Source organism: Podarcis vaucheri (assembly GCF_965113315.1).
Source record: "Podarcis vaucheri genome assembly, chromosome: 17".
NCBI lineage: Eukaryota > Metazoa > Chordata > Lepidosauria > Squamata > Lacertidae > Podarcis > Podarcis vaucheri.
In genome coordinates this window covers 34,432,682-34,451,340 of record NC_138755.1, presented here as the reverse complement: position 1 = coordinate 34,451,340, position 18,659 = coordinate 34,432,682, and the positions used below count along the sequence as shown (strand labels likewise).

General features: G+C 48.7%; 1 protein-coding gene across 1 annotated transcript; it reads right to left on the bottom strand.

Annotated features, from left to right (window-relative positions):
- Positions 1–2,443: 2,443 nt before the first annotated feature.
- On the bottom strand, positions 2,444–18,012 carry DUSP4 (dual specificity phosphatase 4). The gene is made up of 4 exons (XM_082205093.1): positions 17,355–18,012; positions 6,832–6,968; positions 3,715–3,934; positions 2,444–3,098 (listed from the first exon to the last, which is right to left on the bottom strand). The coding sequence occupies exons 1-4, from the start codon at positions 17,731–17,733 to the stop codon at positions 2,713–2,715; spliced, it is 1,122 nt and encodes a 373-aa protein (XP_082061219.1). The 5' UTR covers positions 17,734–18,012; the 3' UTR covers positions 2,444–2,712.
- Positions 18,013–18,659: the final 647 nt, after the last annotated feature.

Genomic DNA, 18,659 nt, shown 5'->3' with positions numbered 1-18,659 from the left:
CCTGTTGATATGAACACTATGAAGTGGCAGAGTTATTGGTGAGACACAGGGCATCTGTCAGTGTTGCAGATCCTTTGTCCTATGCCCTTTTAAAATGTGGGTTTTTTGCGGGGCGTTGTTGGATTGTTTTTATTTTGATGATGGATTTTGTGGCTTTATATTTTGATTCTATTCTGTAAACCACCTGAGACCTGCAGGTATAGGGCGGTATATAAAATCAATAAATAAATCATCATCATCTGTGGATGTTCCCACCACTACATGAAGCAGCAGCAATGGAAAAATATGTAATATGCAAGCTCCTTTTAAAAGTATGCAACATATTTTTTTTAGAATTTTGAAGACACAAGAAAGAGCTGAGTAACAGCAGGGCTTTATAGTGGGTTTTTTTTTTTTTAAAAAAAGGGGGGGATCAGCTTCAGCATCCAGCCTGAGAATGACTTCTAGACTCTAGAGAACTTGCTTACCAGCTGTGACATTTTGTTCGTTCCAATAAAATTTCAAAATCCAACTGGATTTTGAAATTTTCGACTACTGAATTTTCTTCTACCAAATAGCCTTGAACCCGGTAGAGCAGGAGACTCTTAATTTGAGGGTTGTGGATTTGAGCCCCACATTGAGCCAGGTTCCTGCACTACCGGGCGTTGAACGATTCTATGCCCTAGGAGTTTTCACTACAGGATATTCCTTCACAGCACAGCTTCTACCGACACTACCATGTGGTCAGATATAGAAGAAAGTTCCTTGCTATTTTATCCAATTGAACCAACACACCCACACTGTCCTTCTGCCCCACATAATAAAATAGTGCCTCAATAATTGAAGTTGCAACATGCAAACCTCAGAGACAAATCTGGGGCTCTCCAGATGCTGGATTCCCATCAGCCCCAGCCAGCATGCCTAATGGTCAGGGGTGATGGGAGCCACAAAGTCCCCCTCTTTACCCTACCTGACGCATGCCAGTGGATGCACCGTGTTTGTGAATAAAGCTTTGTCCATGTTTTGGGGGGTGGGGGAAGCATTCACCGTTAGTCTAGACACCCCAACGAAAGAAAGGTTAGGAGAAAAACCATCCTAAGAGTATGGAGGCTAAAGCCATCAAACTTAAAAAACATCTTACTTGAGAAAGGCTCTGATTTGTGAAATTTTCTTCCATATGTCAGTAGTAGAAAGGATCAGGCTTAAAGCTGCTGGAGATCTTGGTGCAACTCTCCCCACTATGGACAGAAGGTAACTAAACGGTACAGCGCAATACTCGGTCCATCTGTACCAAGTGTGGAAACGTTGGTCTTTGGACATTGCTGAACCACAATTTCCAACATCCCTTCCCAATGCAGCAACATCTGTACCGAGGTTCTCTGTGAATCTGCTCTTCCCTGCTCCTCTTGGAAAGGGGTGGTTCCATATTTGTCTGTGCCCCACAGAAGGTAAACATCAAGAAATCCGAGAGCCAAAGAATCAACGTGAAGTTGCCTTTTTATTGCCTGCCTACCCCTCCAAGAGGTAGTCTTCCTCTCCATCCCTACTCTGATGCACACAGGTATTGCTTAATTTTGCTGCTGCTTACGTGTAGCAGATTACAATATAGCTGATTAGAATGTTTCGCTTCTAGACCAACTGCTTTTTTGAAAAACTGCATTGGGAATATTTTAAAGGGCACAGATGTCAGGTTGGGGGAGACCCTAGATGCTGGTGAAACCAATATTAGATCGGGCCGTGCAGTACCCAGGGAGAAGAGGCTACATAAGCTAGCTGAGCCTTCACCAAGTTGGCACTCTCCAGGTGTTGCTGAACTATAACTCCCATCATCCCCAACTATCGGCCACATGGCTGGGGATGATGGGGAGTGAAGTCCAACATCTGGAGGGACCAGGTTTGCCACAGCTGGTAGCTTATTCCTCTCTAGAACCACAGAGAGCGGTCCATATAAACAGGGCGCCCAAAATCCAAACCAGGGGTTAAGTCATTTCCCTTCCAATGCATGCAGGAAGGGCACTGCTTAGGCAAGTAACTGAAAGTGCCAACCATGAGGAAATTCCACACTGAATATGGTGGATTCCAGCTCCACACCAACATTTCCTAAACAAGTGTGTTTGTTACTCTTGGCCAAAACAGAAGCCATTTTCGATCCGATTATTTTTACACAGAGCTGCTTCGGTGGAATCCAAGAAAGGCTTTGTGAGGTAATAGTCACCCCTTTCTCCTACTTCAAAACCACCCTGGGCCTCTTAATAAATAATAATAAGAAATAATAGCAGCAGCAACCAAAAACCAGGCACTTTGAAAAGCTGTGGCCTCAAACCCCATGCTGTAGGCCTCCTATACGCATCAGGAACCAGTGGGGAAAAACACCAAGAGGAACATTGGCAACACAGTGAGCTCCCTCCACCTGTCTCAGGGCGTGCGTCTCCCTCACTCTTCCCCACACACCAGAACGTGACGATTTCACAATTTCAAACGTTTTTATATATTATATATATACTTTAAAAAATGAGGTAAGTCATCTTGCCACAAAAAGACATGCTGCAGCCGCATCCCTCTCCCCACCCGAATATTTCAGCTGCAAGGGTAGCTGTTATTGCTCTGTCTCTGGGTGGACTCTGATTGGCTGCTGGGTGGGCAGAGTACGTTATTGCCATGATCGGTGGCCAACGGGGCTGCCCGGCTTTCTGTCCTTGGGTCACCCCCGGGCACAACCCACAGAGGCCTCCTCTAGCAAGTGGGAGAAGTGGTGATGGGGCTGTGCAGGTACGGGAGGCTGCCGGCAGTGGAGTGCACAGCCACCGAGACCGGGAAACTGAAGACGAACTGGGAGGTGGGCGTGGAGGAGCTCTTCCCCCTTTCCCTCAGCGTCCCCGACGGGCTGGCGGCCTCGGCGGCGCACGACGTAGCCAGAACCTGGGACTCGAACTGGAGGAGCTGTCCCATGAAGCTGAAGTTGGGGGAGATGATACTCCGGCGCTGCTTGACAAACTCAAAGGCTTCCTCCAGCTTCACCCGCTTCTTCATGATCAGGTAGGCCAGGCAGATGGTCGCTGATCGGGAAATGCCAGCTTGGCAGTGCACTAGGACGCGGCCGTGACAGGCCTTCACGGAGTCTGGGGGGAGCAAAGCAGAAAGGTCAGAATAGGTTTCATACGCTTCAGGTCACAGACTCCACTAACCCAGAAATATTACCTCAGGTTAAGAACTTTGCTTCAGGATGAGAACAGAAATCGTGCTCCGGCGGCGCAGCAGCAGCGGGAGGCCCCATTAGCTAAAGTGGTGCTTCAGGTTAAGTACAGACCTCCGAAACGAATTCAGTACTTAACCTGAGGTACCACTGTAATTATCATTCATACAACAAAACTTCTCATACAATGTTTTCTTTGGACTTCCGTCAACATCTCTGATGATTTTCCGTTCTCATCACTTCTTATGCATTTCTTAATTTCGTATTACCTTTAATTATCTTTAACTAATAATTCTCCTCATTGTCTTTTTTTTGCAATATTTCAAATAATTCACCTTACTAAACTTCTTGCAAACCTACTACCGTAATCTGTTCATCACAATTATTTTTCAAATAGTCCGTAAATTTACTCTAGTTTACTCTAGTAGCTAGAGACCTGAACATTTCCTCCACCGTTTGGAGCTGGACCCACAAGCTTTGGTTTTGAAGCCTGTGTCCCACTATCTCTGCCTCACCCACCCAACCTGCCAAGATGAACGTACCTATGTATTCAATCGCTTCCATGAACCAGGAACTGATGTCGGTTTTGTGGTTGTCTTCCACTGGGATGCATTTGTATTGAAAATGTCCTTCAAAGTGGTTTGGGCAGTCCGAGGAAACATTTAACAAGGCGGTAATCCTCAAGGCGTCCAGCATGTCTCTCCGGGCGGCGTGATGTGCGCTGCCAAGGAAGAGGAACGGAAGGATTTCCACGGGGCCACCCTGCTCTCCGGAAGGGGAAGCAAGAAAGGAGAAAAGAGAGGGATCACTATGACTGAGAGAAGGAGAAGAGAAGTCCCAACAGGAAAAGGAACAGGCACAGATGCGTGATGCTCACAGAATTCATGAGCTCCACAAAACACAGCTGGCGAATGCCAGTAACATTACTGGACTCACAACAGGGACAAATAAGCAGCTGTCCCCATTCACAATTCTCTAGTGATTCTCAATCGTCGCCAGAGATTCACAATAGCATTACGTTTGAAGCTTTCTGATCTTAAAGCTGTGGGACCCCAGCTTTCCCCCTCAAACCTGTGGAGGGCCTGGTTTGAAATGGAGTTGGCTATACCATGTGGTGTTATATATTCTGTAGGCTTAAGGTGACTGAGCAAAAACACAAAACGAAAAGGGTGCAGCAGGAATATCACTCTGAATTGCAGTTAGTGATGCAATTTAGCTTGCTGAGTAATGGTGAGCGCACAATTTCTAATCAGATCTTGGGCATATGTCTCTCTTGAGAGCATTATGCCGCTATCCCAAACAAGACTCTGTGTCACTTGCTGACAGCACGCCTGCAGCAAGGTTAACTGGCTTTAGAGTCACAATAATAGTTTTGCCAAGCTGTGCATTCTGAAACTTTTTAACATCGCTCTTCATTGAAAATCTGAACTCTCCTAATAAAACCTAGCCCTTTCGATTCATGCAACTACACTTGCAGGTTCTTTGTTCATTTCCACAAAATTTTAGTTCCGGAAGGCCTGGGAGATTCCACTCCAAAGATCTCCAGATGTTGTGAACTGCATTTCCCATCATCTGTCCTTGACGACTGGGGATGCTGGCTGGAGCTGATGAGAGGTGTAACCTACAATATCTGGAGGGTGTTGGCTAGACTATCCCTGCTCTACTCCTAAGCAAAGGAAGGCCACCAAGTTCAAATCCCTACACCATGCACTCTTGAATTACGACTGTGTGTCAGCCAGCATGACAGTAACACCCACACAAGAAATAACAATCGCTATTGACTGTCTCCCACGTTAGTCACCCTCGGGAGCTAGAAATTAATGGACATGACTAACGTAGGCTCCCTAATTATAGCAGGTCTACGCCAAGTATAACATGGTTGGCTGGATGCAACCTTATGGCTCCATGGCTAGACTAGGAGCCACTGCATCCAAACAGTGTACCTGTAAAATTTTTGAATGCTGATGACATTGAAATGAATTGAAGGGGTTCTAGCAACAAGGTAAAATGTAAGATGGGATTGATAATAGATAAACTAAATAGGATATTGTCAGGGGTTCAGGAGCAGAGGCAAGGGCAAGGGAGGAAACAGAGAGCGAGGGGGAGGACGCAGAAGAAAAGATGAGTGATGACGACGACCCGAGATCTCCGAGTCTTTCCAGTGAATCAGAAGATTCACAGAAAGGAGCACCAGTGGCCAGGGCAAGGGGGGAGCCTAGGGGGACACCCCAGGAAGATAAAGCCAGAGGGGACTCAGAGGGGAGCAGTTGGAGATCGGGACCAGCGTCACCGCCAGAGAGCAGGGAAGAGGAAGGGAGCCAGGGATCAAGTGCTGGCAGCTCACAACAGGAGGGAGGGCACGAGTCAGGAGTGGCCACACCTCCATCAGGGAGCGAAGAAACGGTCAGACGGAAAGTGGAAGGTTGGGCGCGCGCGCCAAGTTCAAATGCACAGGAAAGTGACGCAGTAGGCAGCCCGGAGAGGGAGCCAGGTCCTAAAGCCCGGCGCAAGGAGACAGAAGGGTCCGGGGGGTCGGCGTCGGAGGAGTCCCGGAGGGAGGAGACCCCGGGGGGCAGAGGGACCCAGAGGAGAACAGTCAGGCGGAAAAGGTGGAGCAGGGCTAGGATATTAAGTTGGTGCACAAGGGGCGGAGACTCAGACGGAGCTTCGCCGATCTAGACATAAGACGTAGAGTTGCACGCAGCAGCTTGAGAATGGAAACTGTAACTCAATAAAGACTTTACTTAATGATCGCTGGCTAGCGTGATCCTCTGTGAGCTAGGATCGGGGAGCAACTCTGACAGATATGAATTTGCTGAACCAATTCTTAAAAGGAATACAAAAAAGGGAGGCGTGAGGAAGTCAGGAAAATAAGTTACCGTATTTTTCGCTCTATAATACGCACCCGACCATAACACGCACATAGTTTTTAGAGGAGGAAAATCCGTAGGCATGCCACCCGTAGGCATTCCCTACTGCTTGCTGGTTTCTCACTGGCATCCAACTGGCCACTGTGAGAACCGGGGGCTGGACTGCATGGGCCTGATCCATGTTCTTATACTATCCAAATTAGTATGGTAAAGGGACCCCTGACCATTAGGTCCAGTCGTGACCGACTCTGGGGTTGCGGCGCTCATCTCGCTTTATTGGCCAAGGGAGCCGGCGTTTGTCTGCAGACAGCTTCCGGGTCATGTGGCCAGCATGACTAAGCCGCTTCTGGCGAACCAGAGCAGCGCACGGAAACACTGTTTACCTTCCTGCCAGAGCGGTACCTATTTATCTACTTGCACTTTGACATGCTTTTGAACTGCTAGGTTGGCAGGAGCAGGGATCAAACAGTGGGAGCTCACCCCGTCACGGGGATTCGAACTGCCAACCTTCTGATCGGCAAGTCCTAGGCTCTGGTTTAACCCACAGCGCCACCCGCGTCCCCACTATCCAAATTAGGCCAGGCCATTTCGCCACATCTAAAATATTCCGATGGAGAACATATTCTCCAGGGCTCGGAGATCCTGTTCAAAGTGCAAAACCAGACCTCTGTTGTTTTAAGGACAGACGGATAATACACCAACCAGGAGACTGAATTCATATTGCCAATTCAGACAAGGGTCTCTGACAAGAACGAGGGTTTAAACGGATATAAGCCCCGGAAAGCCAACCTGATCGTGTTGCGGTGTCCCACAGGAGCTGCAGCTGTGCTCAAGGTACTCTGCAGTCGCCACAACGGACGCAGCAGTCGGAGATTTTGTCTTTGCACAGAATTCCGGATATTCCGAGTGAAACCTCTCATAGCCGCCTGAAAGATAAGCAACATCACAGCGTTAAGAGTGTTGGACCTGGGAGATCAGGGTTCAAACCCCCAATCGGTCGTGAAGCTCATTGGGTGACCTTGCGCCAATCGCAGCCTCTTAACCTTCCTCGCAGGGTGGTTGTAGGGCTTAACTGAGGAGGTGGGTGAACCATGTACTTCCTGGAGGAAAAGGTTGCCTATAAATGCAATAAATAACCTCTTCTGCTTACCTGCTTAAGAAAGCAGGAGGAGATGGAGATGCCAGAGATCTCCACGCGCTTGCAATGGGACCCATGGCAGTCGCAAAACGCGCCTGGCACCTGGCTAATTTCTAACACTGAATCCAATGTTGCATTTTCAAATATTGTCCAGGCTCTATTTACTACGGATGGCTTCACAGTTTCCCACCGACCAGGCTGCTTATCGCTGAGGTCTCGAACGCTATCCATCTTTTAACAAAAAGTGCTGTTTTCTCGACATCCACAGTTCACCTGCTGAGAGGCCCACAAATCCAGCTGCCAGGTGGCCAACAGCTCCTCTCTCCCCTCTGGGGACTGATCCTGCTGCATTCAAAGGGCTTGGCCCCATAGTCAAAGCAACCTGCTCCGGTACCTGGACCGGCACTCATCCCAGGGGGCATGGCGCACGTCCCAGGGGGCGTGGTGCGCTGTCTGGTGGGTGCACGGTGAACAGCGCGTGCCCCGGGGTGCCGCTGATCAGGGGGTCGGCATTTTGTCCCTCCCCCTTTTGGAATGGCACATGGAGCGGCCCAGTCCGCCCCCTTGGCCCAACACATGGCGTTTTACTGCAAACGGGAAGTTAACTTGGGGCGGGAGGAATTTATGCGCTGGGTGTCTTCTCCAGCACATGCAGAGAGCACAGGAAGACCTTGCTTTGGATCTGAAGAAGAGAAAAAAGCAGTGATAGCCCCTCGTGTCACTCCTGCTTGTCCCCAAATGAACTGACTATAGAATGATCTGATCCACTGGGCCTTCTGCTCTGCTCGTTGGCTGAACTTTATGAGTTACTTCTGTTGAAATTTACAATTTGATACTATGAATCGTATATCTTATTTATCCAAGAACACAGCCGGTTACGTCTCATGTGTTTATGGAGTATGCTTTACGTGACCATAGGTTTGTTGGTTGTTGCTTTGTCCCCAAAGCCCTGCATGAATTTGGCCTCAGTTCTATGGTGCATGCAAGACCTTAATAGCCGCCGTGGAACGCATTAATGTGCTCAGCAGTCATTGGCACTCATAATAGCTCTGGTAAGGACCACATCACAGCGATCTTTAGCTTGGACAAAGACATAGTCTAAAAGGTGCCCGTGGTTCGACTATGTTTTATTTTATTTTTTGTCGAAAGAGTGTGTTGGTAATACAGTGGTACCTCGGGTTACAGATGCTTCAGGTTACAGATGCTTCAGGTTACAGACTCCACTAGCCCAGAAATAGTGCCTCGGGTTAAGAACTTTACCTCAGGATGAGAACAGAAATTGCATGGCGGTAGCGGGAGGCCCCATTAGCTAAAGTGGTGCTTTAGGTTAAGAACAGTTTCAGGTTAAGAACGGACCTCCAGAACAAATTAAGTACTTAACCTGAGGTACCACTCTATAGTCAAAAGTAAAATTCCGTTCTGGTTGCTGTTGCTAATTCCTTCTTTCCCAATCGGCTACCTGTGATTGCCAAAGAAGAAGAAGCAGCATGCAAGAGAACTTGGGAGGAGGGAGGCCATTGTCTCACTCACCCATTTTCAGAGTCTCTGCAGCTGCCAGAGGACTTGAGGAAGGCAATGGGGCTCAGTGACAAGCACAAAAGCTGGCTGGCTAGCATGCCAACTCGCCATCTGTCAATCCAAACCTTTTTAGCGCACTCACAAACCTAGCCCTGGGGCAAAAATGCTCACATTCCTTGATTAGTATCACCCCTGGATATTTTTGGAGCAGGGGCAGAAGTCCCACTTCGATCACAGTGCAAGACAGTCACGATATGTGACTTCATGAGCTCATCAGCCCAGTATCACAAGAGCTGCGTAGCCTGACGGATGGAGTGCTGCGGAATCTCTCTATTCTTGCCATATCAAACAGGTAGAAACACTGCACTTATCAGGGTCCTCTCTGGCTGGTATGCTGCATTCAGCTGACTCACAAACCACACAAGGCCCTTTCAAGTATCTACACTTTTTCCTTCAGGGACTTCCCTTTTGCTCATTTGTTTTTCTATGTTCTGAAGTTTTATTTATTTTTAATAGGCATTTAAAATTTTCATTCTGTAAACTGCTTTAAGCTTCATTGTTGAAAACAAATATTGCACACACAGACACACACTCCCTATCCAAATTTGGGGGTTCCCAAATCATTGTTTGAAGTCTCCCCCCCCCCTTTAAAAACATTGAGGTCCCATTCAAAAGATGTCCTGGTCTCCCTTGCTCCAACACACCTCCCACTATTGGTGTGGAGGGTTGGGGAACTGGATCCAACCAACACACTCCAAAGAATCCTGCAAATTCCATTCAACGAGAACCAATGATCCCTATATTCAGAACAAAATGCTTGTTTAACCTGGAGGTAGGCTGTATGAATTGTGTGTTGCTTTGTAATGATTGGTTGGGTCTCTGGACCGTAATAAAGATTGTTGTTGTTTCTTTCTTTCCATTCAACACTTCCACCTTTCTTGCAGCCCTTGGCCCTCAATACTTCTACCATAGAAATGTCTTCTTCCTGTCTGTCTCCACATTTCATGCATTCCTCTTTTACCAAGCCCTCAACATCCTTCGTTCCCACAAAGATCAGAAACTTTGTTCTGGGAAAACCGCTCACCTTCCCAAGGGGCCAGAGTTGCAGACTGGCCACGAGCAGTCCCCATGTACAGCGGGGGGCGTGGCGATGCCGCCCATATCACACCCCACAGCCGACCAATTGGGTCGACCGTGGGGCGTGGCTTACCGGATTTAAACGTCCACAAGGCTCCTGCATCGGATCTCCCGCCCTATTTTCGTGTGTTCGCCATCTTGGCCTTGATACGGACTACGGTTGGTCGCCGGTTGAGGGGGCCCAGTAGGAATTTTCCCACTTGGCAAATTGGCACCAGCCATGTGGTTTTCTCCTGCCTTGTAGCAATCGTCACAACTTTGTAAGGTTTGGTGGTTAAAGGTAAAGGGACCCCTGACCATTAGGTCCAGTCGTGGCCGACTCTGGGGTTGTGACACTCATCTCGCTTTACTGGCCAAGGGAGCCAGCTTCCGGGTCATGTGGCCAGCATGACTAAGCCACTTCTGGCAAACCAGAGCAGCGCACGGAAACGTCGTTTACCTTCCCGCCAGAGCGGTACCTATTTATCTACTTGCACTTTGACGTGCTTTCAAACTGCAAAGTGGGCAGGGTGGGCAAGGTGGGCAGGAGCAGGGACCGAGCAACGGGAGCTCACCCCGTTACGGGGATTCAAACCGCCGACCTTCTGATCAGCAAGTCCTAGGCTCTGTGGTTTAACCCACAGTGCCACCCGCGTCAACCGTGTTTGGCGGTTAGGCATTGGTAAACCTGGTTGATGGGAGGGGAGGTTGTGTCCTTCACCTCCCCCTCCTCTTTAAGGGTATTCCCTTAAAGGGATTCAGGGGTGTGGATCCTGTCCGAAGCCCGGGTATGGGCTAGGGCCATGCCACGACCCCATCGGGGACCCTGGGGGAGCTCGCAGTTGATGTACATCAACAGCGCTCCCGCTACTGATGGTTGACACTTAGGAGACTAACTGCATGATGGGCGGGAGTCAGATATAGCCAGTTCAGTTCCAGTGCCTAAGCCAATACCACTCACATCTGTAACCAATAAACCTGTGGCCTTATTTATCCCATTAACCCAAAATATTGGTGTCTGTATGTTTCATTATCAAAGACATGGGGTGGTGTTCAGGGCCTCGCCATGCAAAACCTAACCATCAATTTCTTGCTTGGCATTCTGCATGCAAATGAGCGCACTCAGTACTTGGGTTACACGAACCTTTCTGTGTAGAGAACAGCAATCCAGTGGTCTCATGACTCTCATGAACACGATTCTCCGAAGGTAGTATTATCCTAAACCACCTACCAACAAAGGGAGGTTTGACAGCAGCCAAAAGACTGATATCGATTCATTGGAGATAATACTACGGTCTCCTTTGATCAACGGAGAGAAGATACGATAACTCTCTCAACATACAAACAAGATTGCTTTTAGATGCAGATTGTGTATGGATAAATATAATGATATTTGGAATGCATTTATAAAAATTAGCATGACTTGTTAATAATTTTACATTCCTTGGAATAGTCCTACTACTTATATACCCATTTATTGTATTGTTATCAGCTGCAAGCACTTTTTTCTTTTTGGTTTTCCCCCTTCGTTTTATTTCTCCACTGAATTTTTAAATTAAATATAAATTGGGGGGGGGGGAGAGAGAGGGATGACTCTCCAAGGGTGATCTAACTAGGTACCAAACATACAAAGGATCGCATGACTGGAAACAGAAGTACTTTGTGTGACTGTTGAACTGGCTAACCAAGTAACAAACAAAATGCACCAGCCTGAGTAAGGAAGATTTATTCAATAAGATGTTCAAGAGACTCTAAAGGTAAAGGGACCCCTGACCATTAGGTCCAGTCGTGGCCAACTCTGGGGTTGCGGCGCTCATCTCGCTTTATTGGCCGAGGGAGCCAGCATACAGCTTCCGGGTTATGTGACCAGCATGACTAAGCCGCTTCTGGCGAACCAGAGCAGCGCACGGAAACGCCGTTTACCTTCCCGCCGGAGCGGTACCTATTTATCTACTTGCACTTTGATGTGCTTTCGAACTGTTAGGTTGGCAGGAGCTGGGACCGAGCAACGGGAGCTCACCCCGTCGCGGGGATTTGAACCGCAGACCTTCTGATCGGCAAGTCCTAGGCTCTGTGGTTTAACCCACAGCACCACCCGCGTCCCTTAACAAGAGACTCTATTTGCTCCATTTACTACCCTCCAATTAAAAAAAAAAAAAGCCCTTTAACTTGGGCTTTAAACAGGGTTGTGTGTACTGCTGCATACTTAAAGATCAAATTCTGTACCCAGGCAAGCTGAACCAATTTCAGTGTCCTGAATAAATTATGTGAACTGTGCAAATTTGAACATTACTGTATTTCCAATGCTGTTAGTCCCAGCCCACAAGATGCAAAGTTTCTGAAGAAACCACTCAAACTCTTATTCATGCACCTCTCTAGTTTCCAAGATTTTAAACTGGGTGGCAACCATATATTTTTTTAAAAAAATAATCTCAGTTGATTCTTGGTTTATTCTTAGCTTCAAAATGTACGACAGCATTTAAGATTGGGACCTGTCACTAGAGCATCATTGCCAAACTACAGATAATGATAGCTGAACAAGCTGAAATACATTCCTTGTGATGTGTATCAAATTTTTTAAGACTCATTTAATTATCTGCTTCGGTTGAGAGAACACTCAGTTTAAACTTTATACCGCTGTGAAGCATGAATAGTGTGGGGGCAGGCCTCTGTGTGCTGCTGTTAATATAAATTACTCTGAAATATTTGGGGATTTTCAAACCACTCTGCACTTGATCTATCCCAGATTTGGCCTTATCAACACCCAAAACGTTTTAATTGCACTTGCGTACGACTGTTGCAATCACAAGCGTTTCCATTACTTTTCACCCATTCATGGTGGTGTCACAATTTTCCAGCAATCGCCGGCACATGGTGCACTCTGTAAGACTTTGTTTCCTATTGAGTCAAAGGAAAGAAAGACAGGAATTCCATGGAGCTTGAGAGCAACAGTCCATCAGCTGATTCACGGGTTAAGTGACAAATCCATCGCCCTAAGACACCAAAACGTAAACAGCGATCTGGATGATCACCCGAGATTTGCACACTGGTCACTTGGCTGATCAAATATTGTCCGCTGATTATTACTTGACGGTCAAATATCCAAAGGAGCCATCATGCTTGAAAAATTAATCTCCGCACAAATGCCTTTCAAAGCTGACTTTTGTTTGTCTCTGTATAAAGGTAAAGGTACCCCTGCCCGAACGGGCCAGTCTTGACAGACTCTGGGGTTTGTGCGCCCATCTCACTCAAGAGGCCGGGGGCCAGCGCTGTCCGGAGACACTTCCGGGTCACGTGGCCAGCGTGACAAAGCTGCATCTGGCGAGCCAGCGCAGCACACGGAACGCCGTTTACCTTCCCGCTGGTAAGCGGTACCTATTTATCTACTTGCACCCGGGGGTGCTTTCGAACTGCTAGGTTGGCAGGCGCTGGGACCGAGCAGCGGGAGCGCACCCCGCCGCGGGGATTCGAACCGCCGACCTTTCGATCGTCAAGCCCTAGGCGCTGAGGCTTTTACCCACAGCGCCACCTGCGTCCCTTGTCTCTGTATAATACAACTTATTTCTATTTCTACCTCTTTCCCTACTTTTGTAACTCTAGTCTGACCGTAATTTTTAAGCATAAAAGCAAAAGGCAAACTGAATAAGCGAATCATTCCCAGAAACAGCCGCTAACATGGCTAAAAATTGTGATAATTCATTGTATTTGTTGGAATATGGTTTATTGTTACTTGCCGTAACAGGCAAGTTTGTTTTTGCACTTAAATATATACAATATCTTTATTGTCATTGTCCCATGCAGAACAATGAAACTGAAAAACTGCATAAAACATTCAACCCCCCCTAAAAACTCTGAAACCCCATTTTAAAATACACTATACTATAGAGACCCCTTATGCTGCGTTTAGAACCAGAATTGCATTTGCATAGAAACTGTTTCTCAGGCGGCTAGTCCTGGCCTTTATAACCCTATACCTTCTTCCAGAAGGCAGAAGCTGAAAGAGATCATTTCCGGGGTGCGTACTATCCTGCGCTATCTCTGCCGCTTTCTTATGGCACCTGGCAGTATAGATTTGAGCTAAGGTGGGAAGAGTGCACCCAATTATTCTCTCTGCAGTCTTTACAACCCTGGACAGCATTGTTTTTTTGCCTCTGTACCAAACCAATTGGGGTTGCCAATGGGGAATCTGTGAACACAAGGGCAGCTTTAAAGTCTCCCACCAGCAAAGTCTCAGAGCCCCCCACTTGGTGATAGGTGGTTATCTCTTTCTCCTTTGAAAAGTACATAGAGCTGAAAGAGGAAGTCCGAAAAGTGGCCTTCTTTCCCACTTCCTCTCTCTGTTCTTCCTGCTTTTCACGACTCAGATTAAGCTACCAGATCCGACATTTACCAAGATCGCTTGAAATTGCAAAGAGATGTGTGTTATGTGTGTGAACATGAGTTTTCCGGGAGAGGAGGGGAGGTGATAAGAGAGGGAAGGAGAGAGTGGTGCCCACAGCACTCACTCAAAATCCAAATGTCTCATTGAGCCCAATTTAAATTGCAAAGGGTCTTTTGTTATTTTGTTTGACCCAATCTATTTCAGCATTCAATTACCCAATCTAGGACCACCACTAGCCCCCAGTATACACTGAGGCGGTCCCCAACACAGCAATTAAAACAACTGGAGAAAAACGCAAGACATCTCGGTTTGTTTGGTTTTACCACGTGCTGAAGCCCACTAATCATTTTTAAATGCTAAAATATAAAACGGATCAGCAGCTTGCCTCTTCAGCAGTAAAAGTTGATGCAGTGAAAGCCCCGAAAGAAACCAATAATCTGGATATATGGCATCATAGTTTTAAATCGGAATCTTCTTTTTCATGTATTTTTTATTCATTTTCAAATTACATATTATGGAACCACAGAGACAGGTAAACAAGAGCAAAAGTTCAATAACGTCTCCAACTAAAAGCATTGCATACCAAACCTAAACATATTAAATAGCAACACTCAATCGAAAATCATGACAACCATATTTCTCTAGATGTCACGTGGCGAGACACATGTAAATCTAAAACGAAACTATATGAAATAAAATCCCACCATACTGAATAGAAATTATGTGGCTCTCCCTGTTCCACAGACCTGTAACTTACGTGCTAGGTTTTTCTGCAACAACTAAATTCCAGAAATATTTAGACCCGGCATAGGCAAACTCTGGCCCTCCAGATGTTTTGCGACTACAATTCCCATCATCCCTGACCACTGGTCCTGTTAGCTAGGGATGATGTGAGTTGTAGTTCCAAAACATCTGGAGGGCCAGAGTTTGCCTATGCCTGATTTAGACCATAAGGATGTAGTCAGAATTTTTTCAAGCATCATGGGGTAGGCAGAAAAGAAGAAGCTATGTACTGCTTGTTCTTTGAGACTGCCAGAGCAGTGGCGTAGTGTGGGTTGTCAGCTCCCGGGGCAAGGCAAGTAATTTGCGCCCCCTAACCCGTGGATTTGCGCCCCCTAACCCTAACCCCCAGATGTTGCGCCCGGTGCGGCCGGGGCCCCCCTGCACCCCCCACGCTATGCCACTGTGCCAGAGCAGCAACCTTCAGCACAACCTTTGCAAACCACTGGCTTAAGATCACAACCAGGTATTTGTTTATTTCTGAGCCAACCTCACTCTCAAAAGTGACTTGAAACACAGAGAGAGACCATGGCTCATACCTTTCCAGGAAATACCTGGGCCCAAGGCCTGGTCAAAAGGCAACAATATTCTGCTGAATGGACCACACTGTATCTGACAGAACAGGTCAGGGATAGGCACCAGGCGGCCAGATCACCAGCGCTTCAGCATAGCTCCTGCCTGCAAATCCATCTTAGTCCCCAAAGCATGTCGCATGTGAGTAAGCAGCAGAGGTCCCTAAGGCAGGACGCACAGGCAACTGGGAGAGAACAGCTGAGATGCCCCAAGGGGAGAAGATGAGCTGGTCCCTCTGCTGTAGGAAGAGGAGGCAAAAGACTCATCAGCCAAAGACAGCCTTTGCTAGCTATGGATGCTTCTCAGCCCTTGCGGAATTCAAAACACGGCCTCCGTTAAAAGGTTAGGCCCTGACCAGGGTTATAAACGCAGCTTTGCACGTTTGCAAAATGAGAAAAATCCTCCACTAGCTTGCAATGCTTCCTCTACATCGTTCTCAGGAGCTGGTGCCATTTTTCTACAGAAACTGGTGCAAATATCCTTCCAGGGCACATGAATACATATACCCAGGCATGGTATCAAGGCTGTGTGTTGCTTTGTTCCTTTTTTTTTTATTATCCTTGAGGATGCATTCCTAAGTCCTGAGAAGGGAGAGGCCGTTCCTGGGACAATAAACCAGGATCTTTCCACCCACCCAGAGCTTTTGCAGTTCAAAAGGTCACTAGCAGCCTTCATGCACGCACACGCGCACGCACACACACACAAAGCCCAGATGACAGGTCAGATGGGCAGGAAACAATCTCCGGATACAATTCAGTCTACTGTTTCCAAAGACCACACCAGGAGGGACCGTGAAAGAGACTCCCGCTACCCGCACTCCCTGGCTGGGACGGATGTGAAGGAGGTTGCAAGAGAGTGCTAATAACTCCCTCTTTTTCTGAGTATTGCATAGTATTTAAGAAGCACATTTGAGGGAGGGAGAAATGGGTGTGAAACCTCACGGTTACGGAGCCTGCGCCACTAATGCGTGGCACACGCAGAGTGCACGGCGCTGCACACAGGACAGAATCAAGGCTGTCTCTTGCCGAAAGAAATCTCTTCCTACTAGGTGGAGCTGCCTGCATGGGGAAGGGATCGCCCGCGCAGTTTGGCGGTGAGGGAAGGGAGTAGGCGAGGGTTGGGGAGCCAATCTGAGCCCTACCTTAACGAAAGAGTGTTGTTCCTGGGGTTCAAGCCAGGTCGGGAAGCTCCCACTCTCAGGGCTTGAAATGGGAGTCGCATGTGGTGGAAGACACGCATCGCCCTAAGAGGTGCTCTCGTCTGAATGCTACACGACCGGGCAACGTGGGCGTCAGAGAGAAGTGCGCAGGCACGATTCACAGAATCGTAGCGTTGGAAGGGACCCCAAGGGTCATCTAGTCCGACCCCCTGCAATGCAGGAATCCGGCTCACAGCCACCCCTGGGTGGTCTCGAACCACCAACCTTCTGGTTAGCAGCCGTGACCCATCCTTGCGCGCCCTCGGCTGGGTCCGCGCAACTCCTTCTCCCCAGAGGTCTTTCTTTCTTTTCCCACCAATTTTTTTTTATTGGTTTTCACAACATTATAAACAAACAAACACATAAGACAAACAAACATAAATCATAGCCTTATTGAAAATTACACTTATTAACATTGTTAAGTGACTTCCTCGCTTCCCCTTGGTTGGATTTCATTGCATATCCTTTTAACGGTTTTCCAAGCCACAGTTCTTGTAAAATTTAAACATTAACACCCTTAGGTCTTCACATTATGAAATTAAACCTATTAATTCACCACTTAACATAAATAAAACCCCCTCAGCCAATTAGGGAAGGTGCCCGCTCACCTTTCAGCAGGCAGATGTCGGCGTGCTGCGCGTCCCGGCGCAGCGCCCGCACCACCAGCGCCACGGTGCTGTCCTCCCGCAGCGCCTCCGCCCGCCCGCTGCGCTCGTCGTACACCACCACGGCCGAGTAGAGCCCCGAGCGGAGGCGGGCGCGCGCCTCGTCGTCGGCCGGCAGGATCTGCTCCAGGCTGACGGAGCCCTTGGCCCTGCGCCGGACGATGGTGTTGCAGCGCACGTTGAGCGCGCCGCGGATGTGGCCCGCGCTGTGCGCCAGGAAAGGCCTGCAGTCCAAAAGGAGGCACTTGCCGCCCTGGCCGGAGCCCCCGCCGTGCAGGAGGCGCTGCAGCCCCACGCACTCCATCTCGCGCAGCTCCGCCATGGCCGCCGCCGGCGCCGCCGCGCAACCTCCCTCTCCCTCCTGCTGCTGCTGCGGGACACGGGCCTTAGCGCGCTCCTCTTGCGCGCAGCCCTAGCGCGGCCGCGGAGAAGGAAGCGCAGCTGCTGCTGCCGCTGGTGGCGACGGCGGTGCTGGCCGCGCGCCCTCCGGAGCGCGTGGGAGGGTCGCTTTTACTCCCTCGCCCCGCCCTCCCGGCTCGGCTTTCCCTCTCCCCGCCGCCGGGCCCCATTCTTGCCTCCGCTCGCCTTGAATGGAACGCGCGACGTCACAATGGGAGGAATCGAACGCGGCCCCGGAGCTTCTGCGCGCGTTCCATTCATAATAATAATAGAGGAGGAGGAGGGGCGGGAGGGAAAGGGAGGAGGCGCGTTCTCCTGGCGGCGGCCCCAGGCTTTGTGAATGGGAAGTGGAGCGCGGAGGGGCGGCGGAAAAAGGGAACACCCAAGCAACTCAAGGGCCCGCTTCCTGGCTTTCTCTGTCATTCTGGCACTTGGTTCGTTCGTTTGTTTGCTGCTGCGTCAAGTTTCTCAGGAAAGCCCTTCGGTTTTTCGTGGAAAGCAGCGCCGGGTCGCGGCCTCAGCTGCGCGCACATCCTGGCGCCGGGTTTGGGGTTATTTTTGGCTTTCTAATGGGCGCGCACACTTGCATGTGGCGGGGCGCTTCTCAGGTAGAAATGAGAGGCCCGAATTGGTACATCGTCACCCTTTTTAAACAGGAAAAAGCCACTTCCAGTGAAGTGGGAGGCGGGGAGGACTTGGCCCTTCCATCTGTCGAATAACTTCCGCCCTGACATCAGGCATGTGTCGCCGATCTTTACTTTTCGATGCACGTTTCTAAAATTCTCAACATTCCTGCGTTAGATACTACAGTCCAAACGCCACTCACCTGGGATTAAAAGCAACTGAATT

Coding starts and splice junctions, on each gene's coding strand:
- DUSP4 (XM_082205093.1), bottom strand. CDS start 17,733: ATGGCGGAGCTGCGCGAGATGGAGTGCGTGGGGCTGCAGCGCCTCCTG. Junction 3,935..6,831: donor GGACACCGCAACACGATCAG/GTTGGCTTTCCG, acceptor TCCGGAGAGCAG/GGTGGCCCCGTGGAAATCCT. Junction 3,099..3,714: donor GGAAGCGATTGAATACATAG/GTACGTTCATCT, acceptor TGCTCCCCCCAG/ACTCCGTGAAGGCCTGTCAC.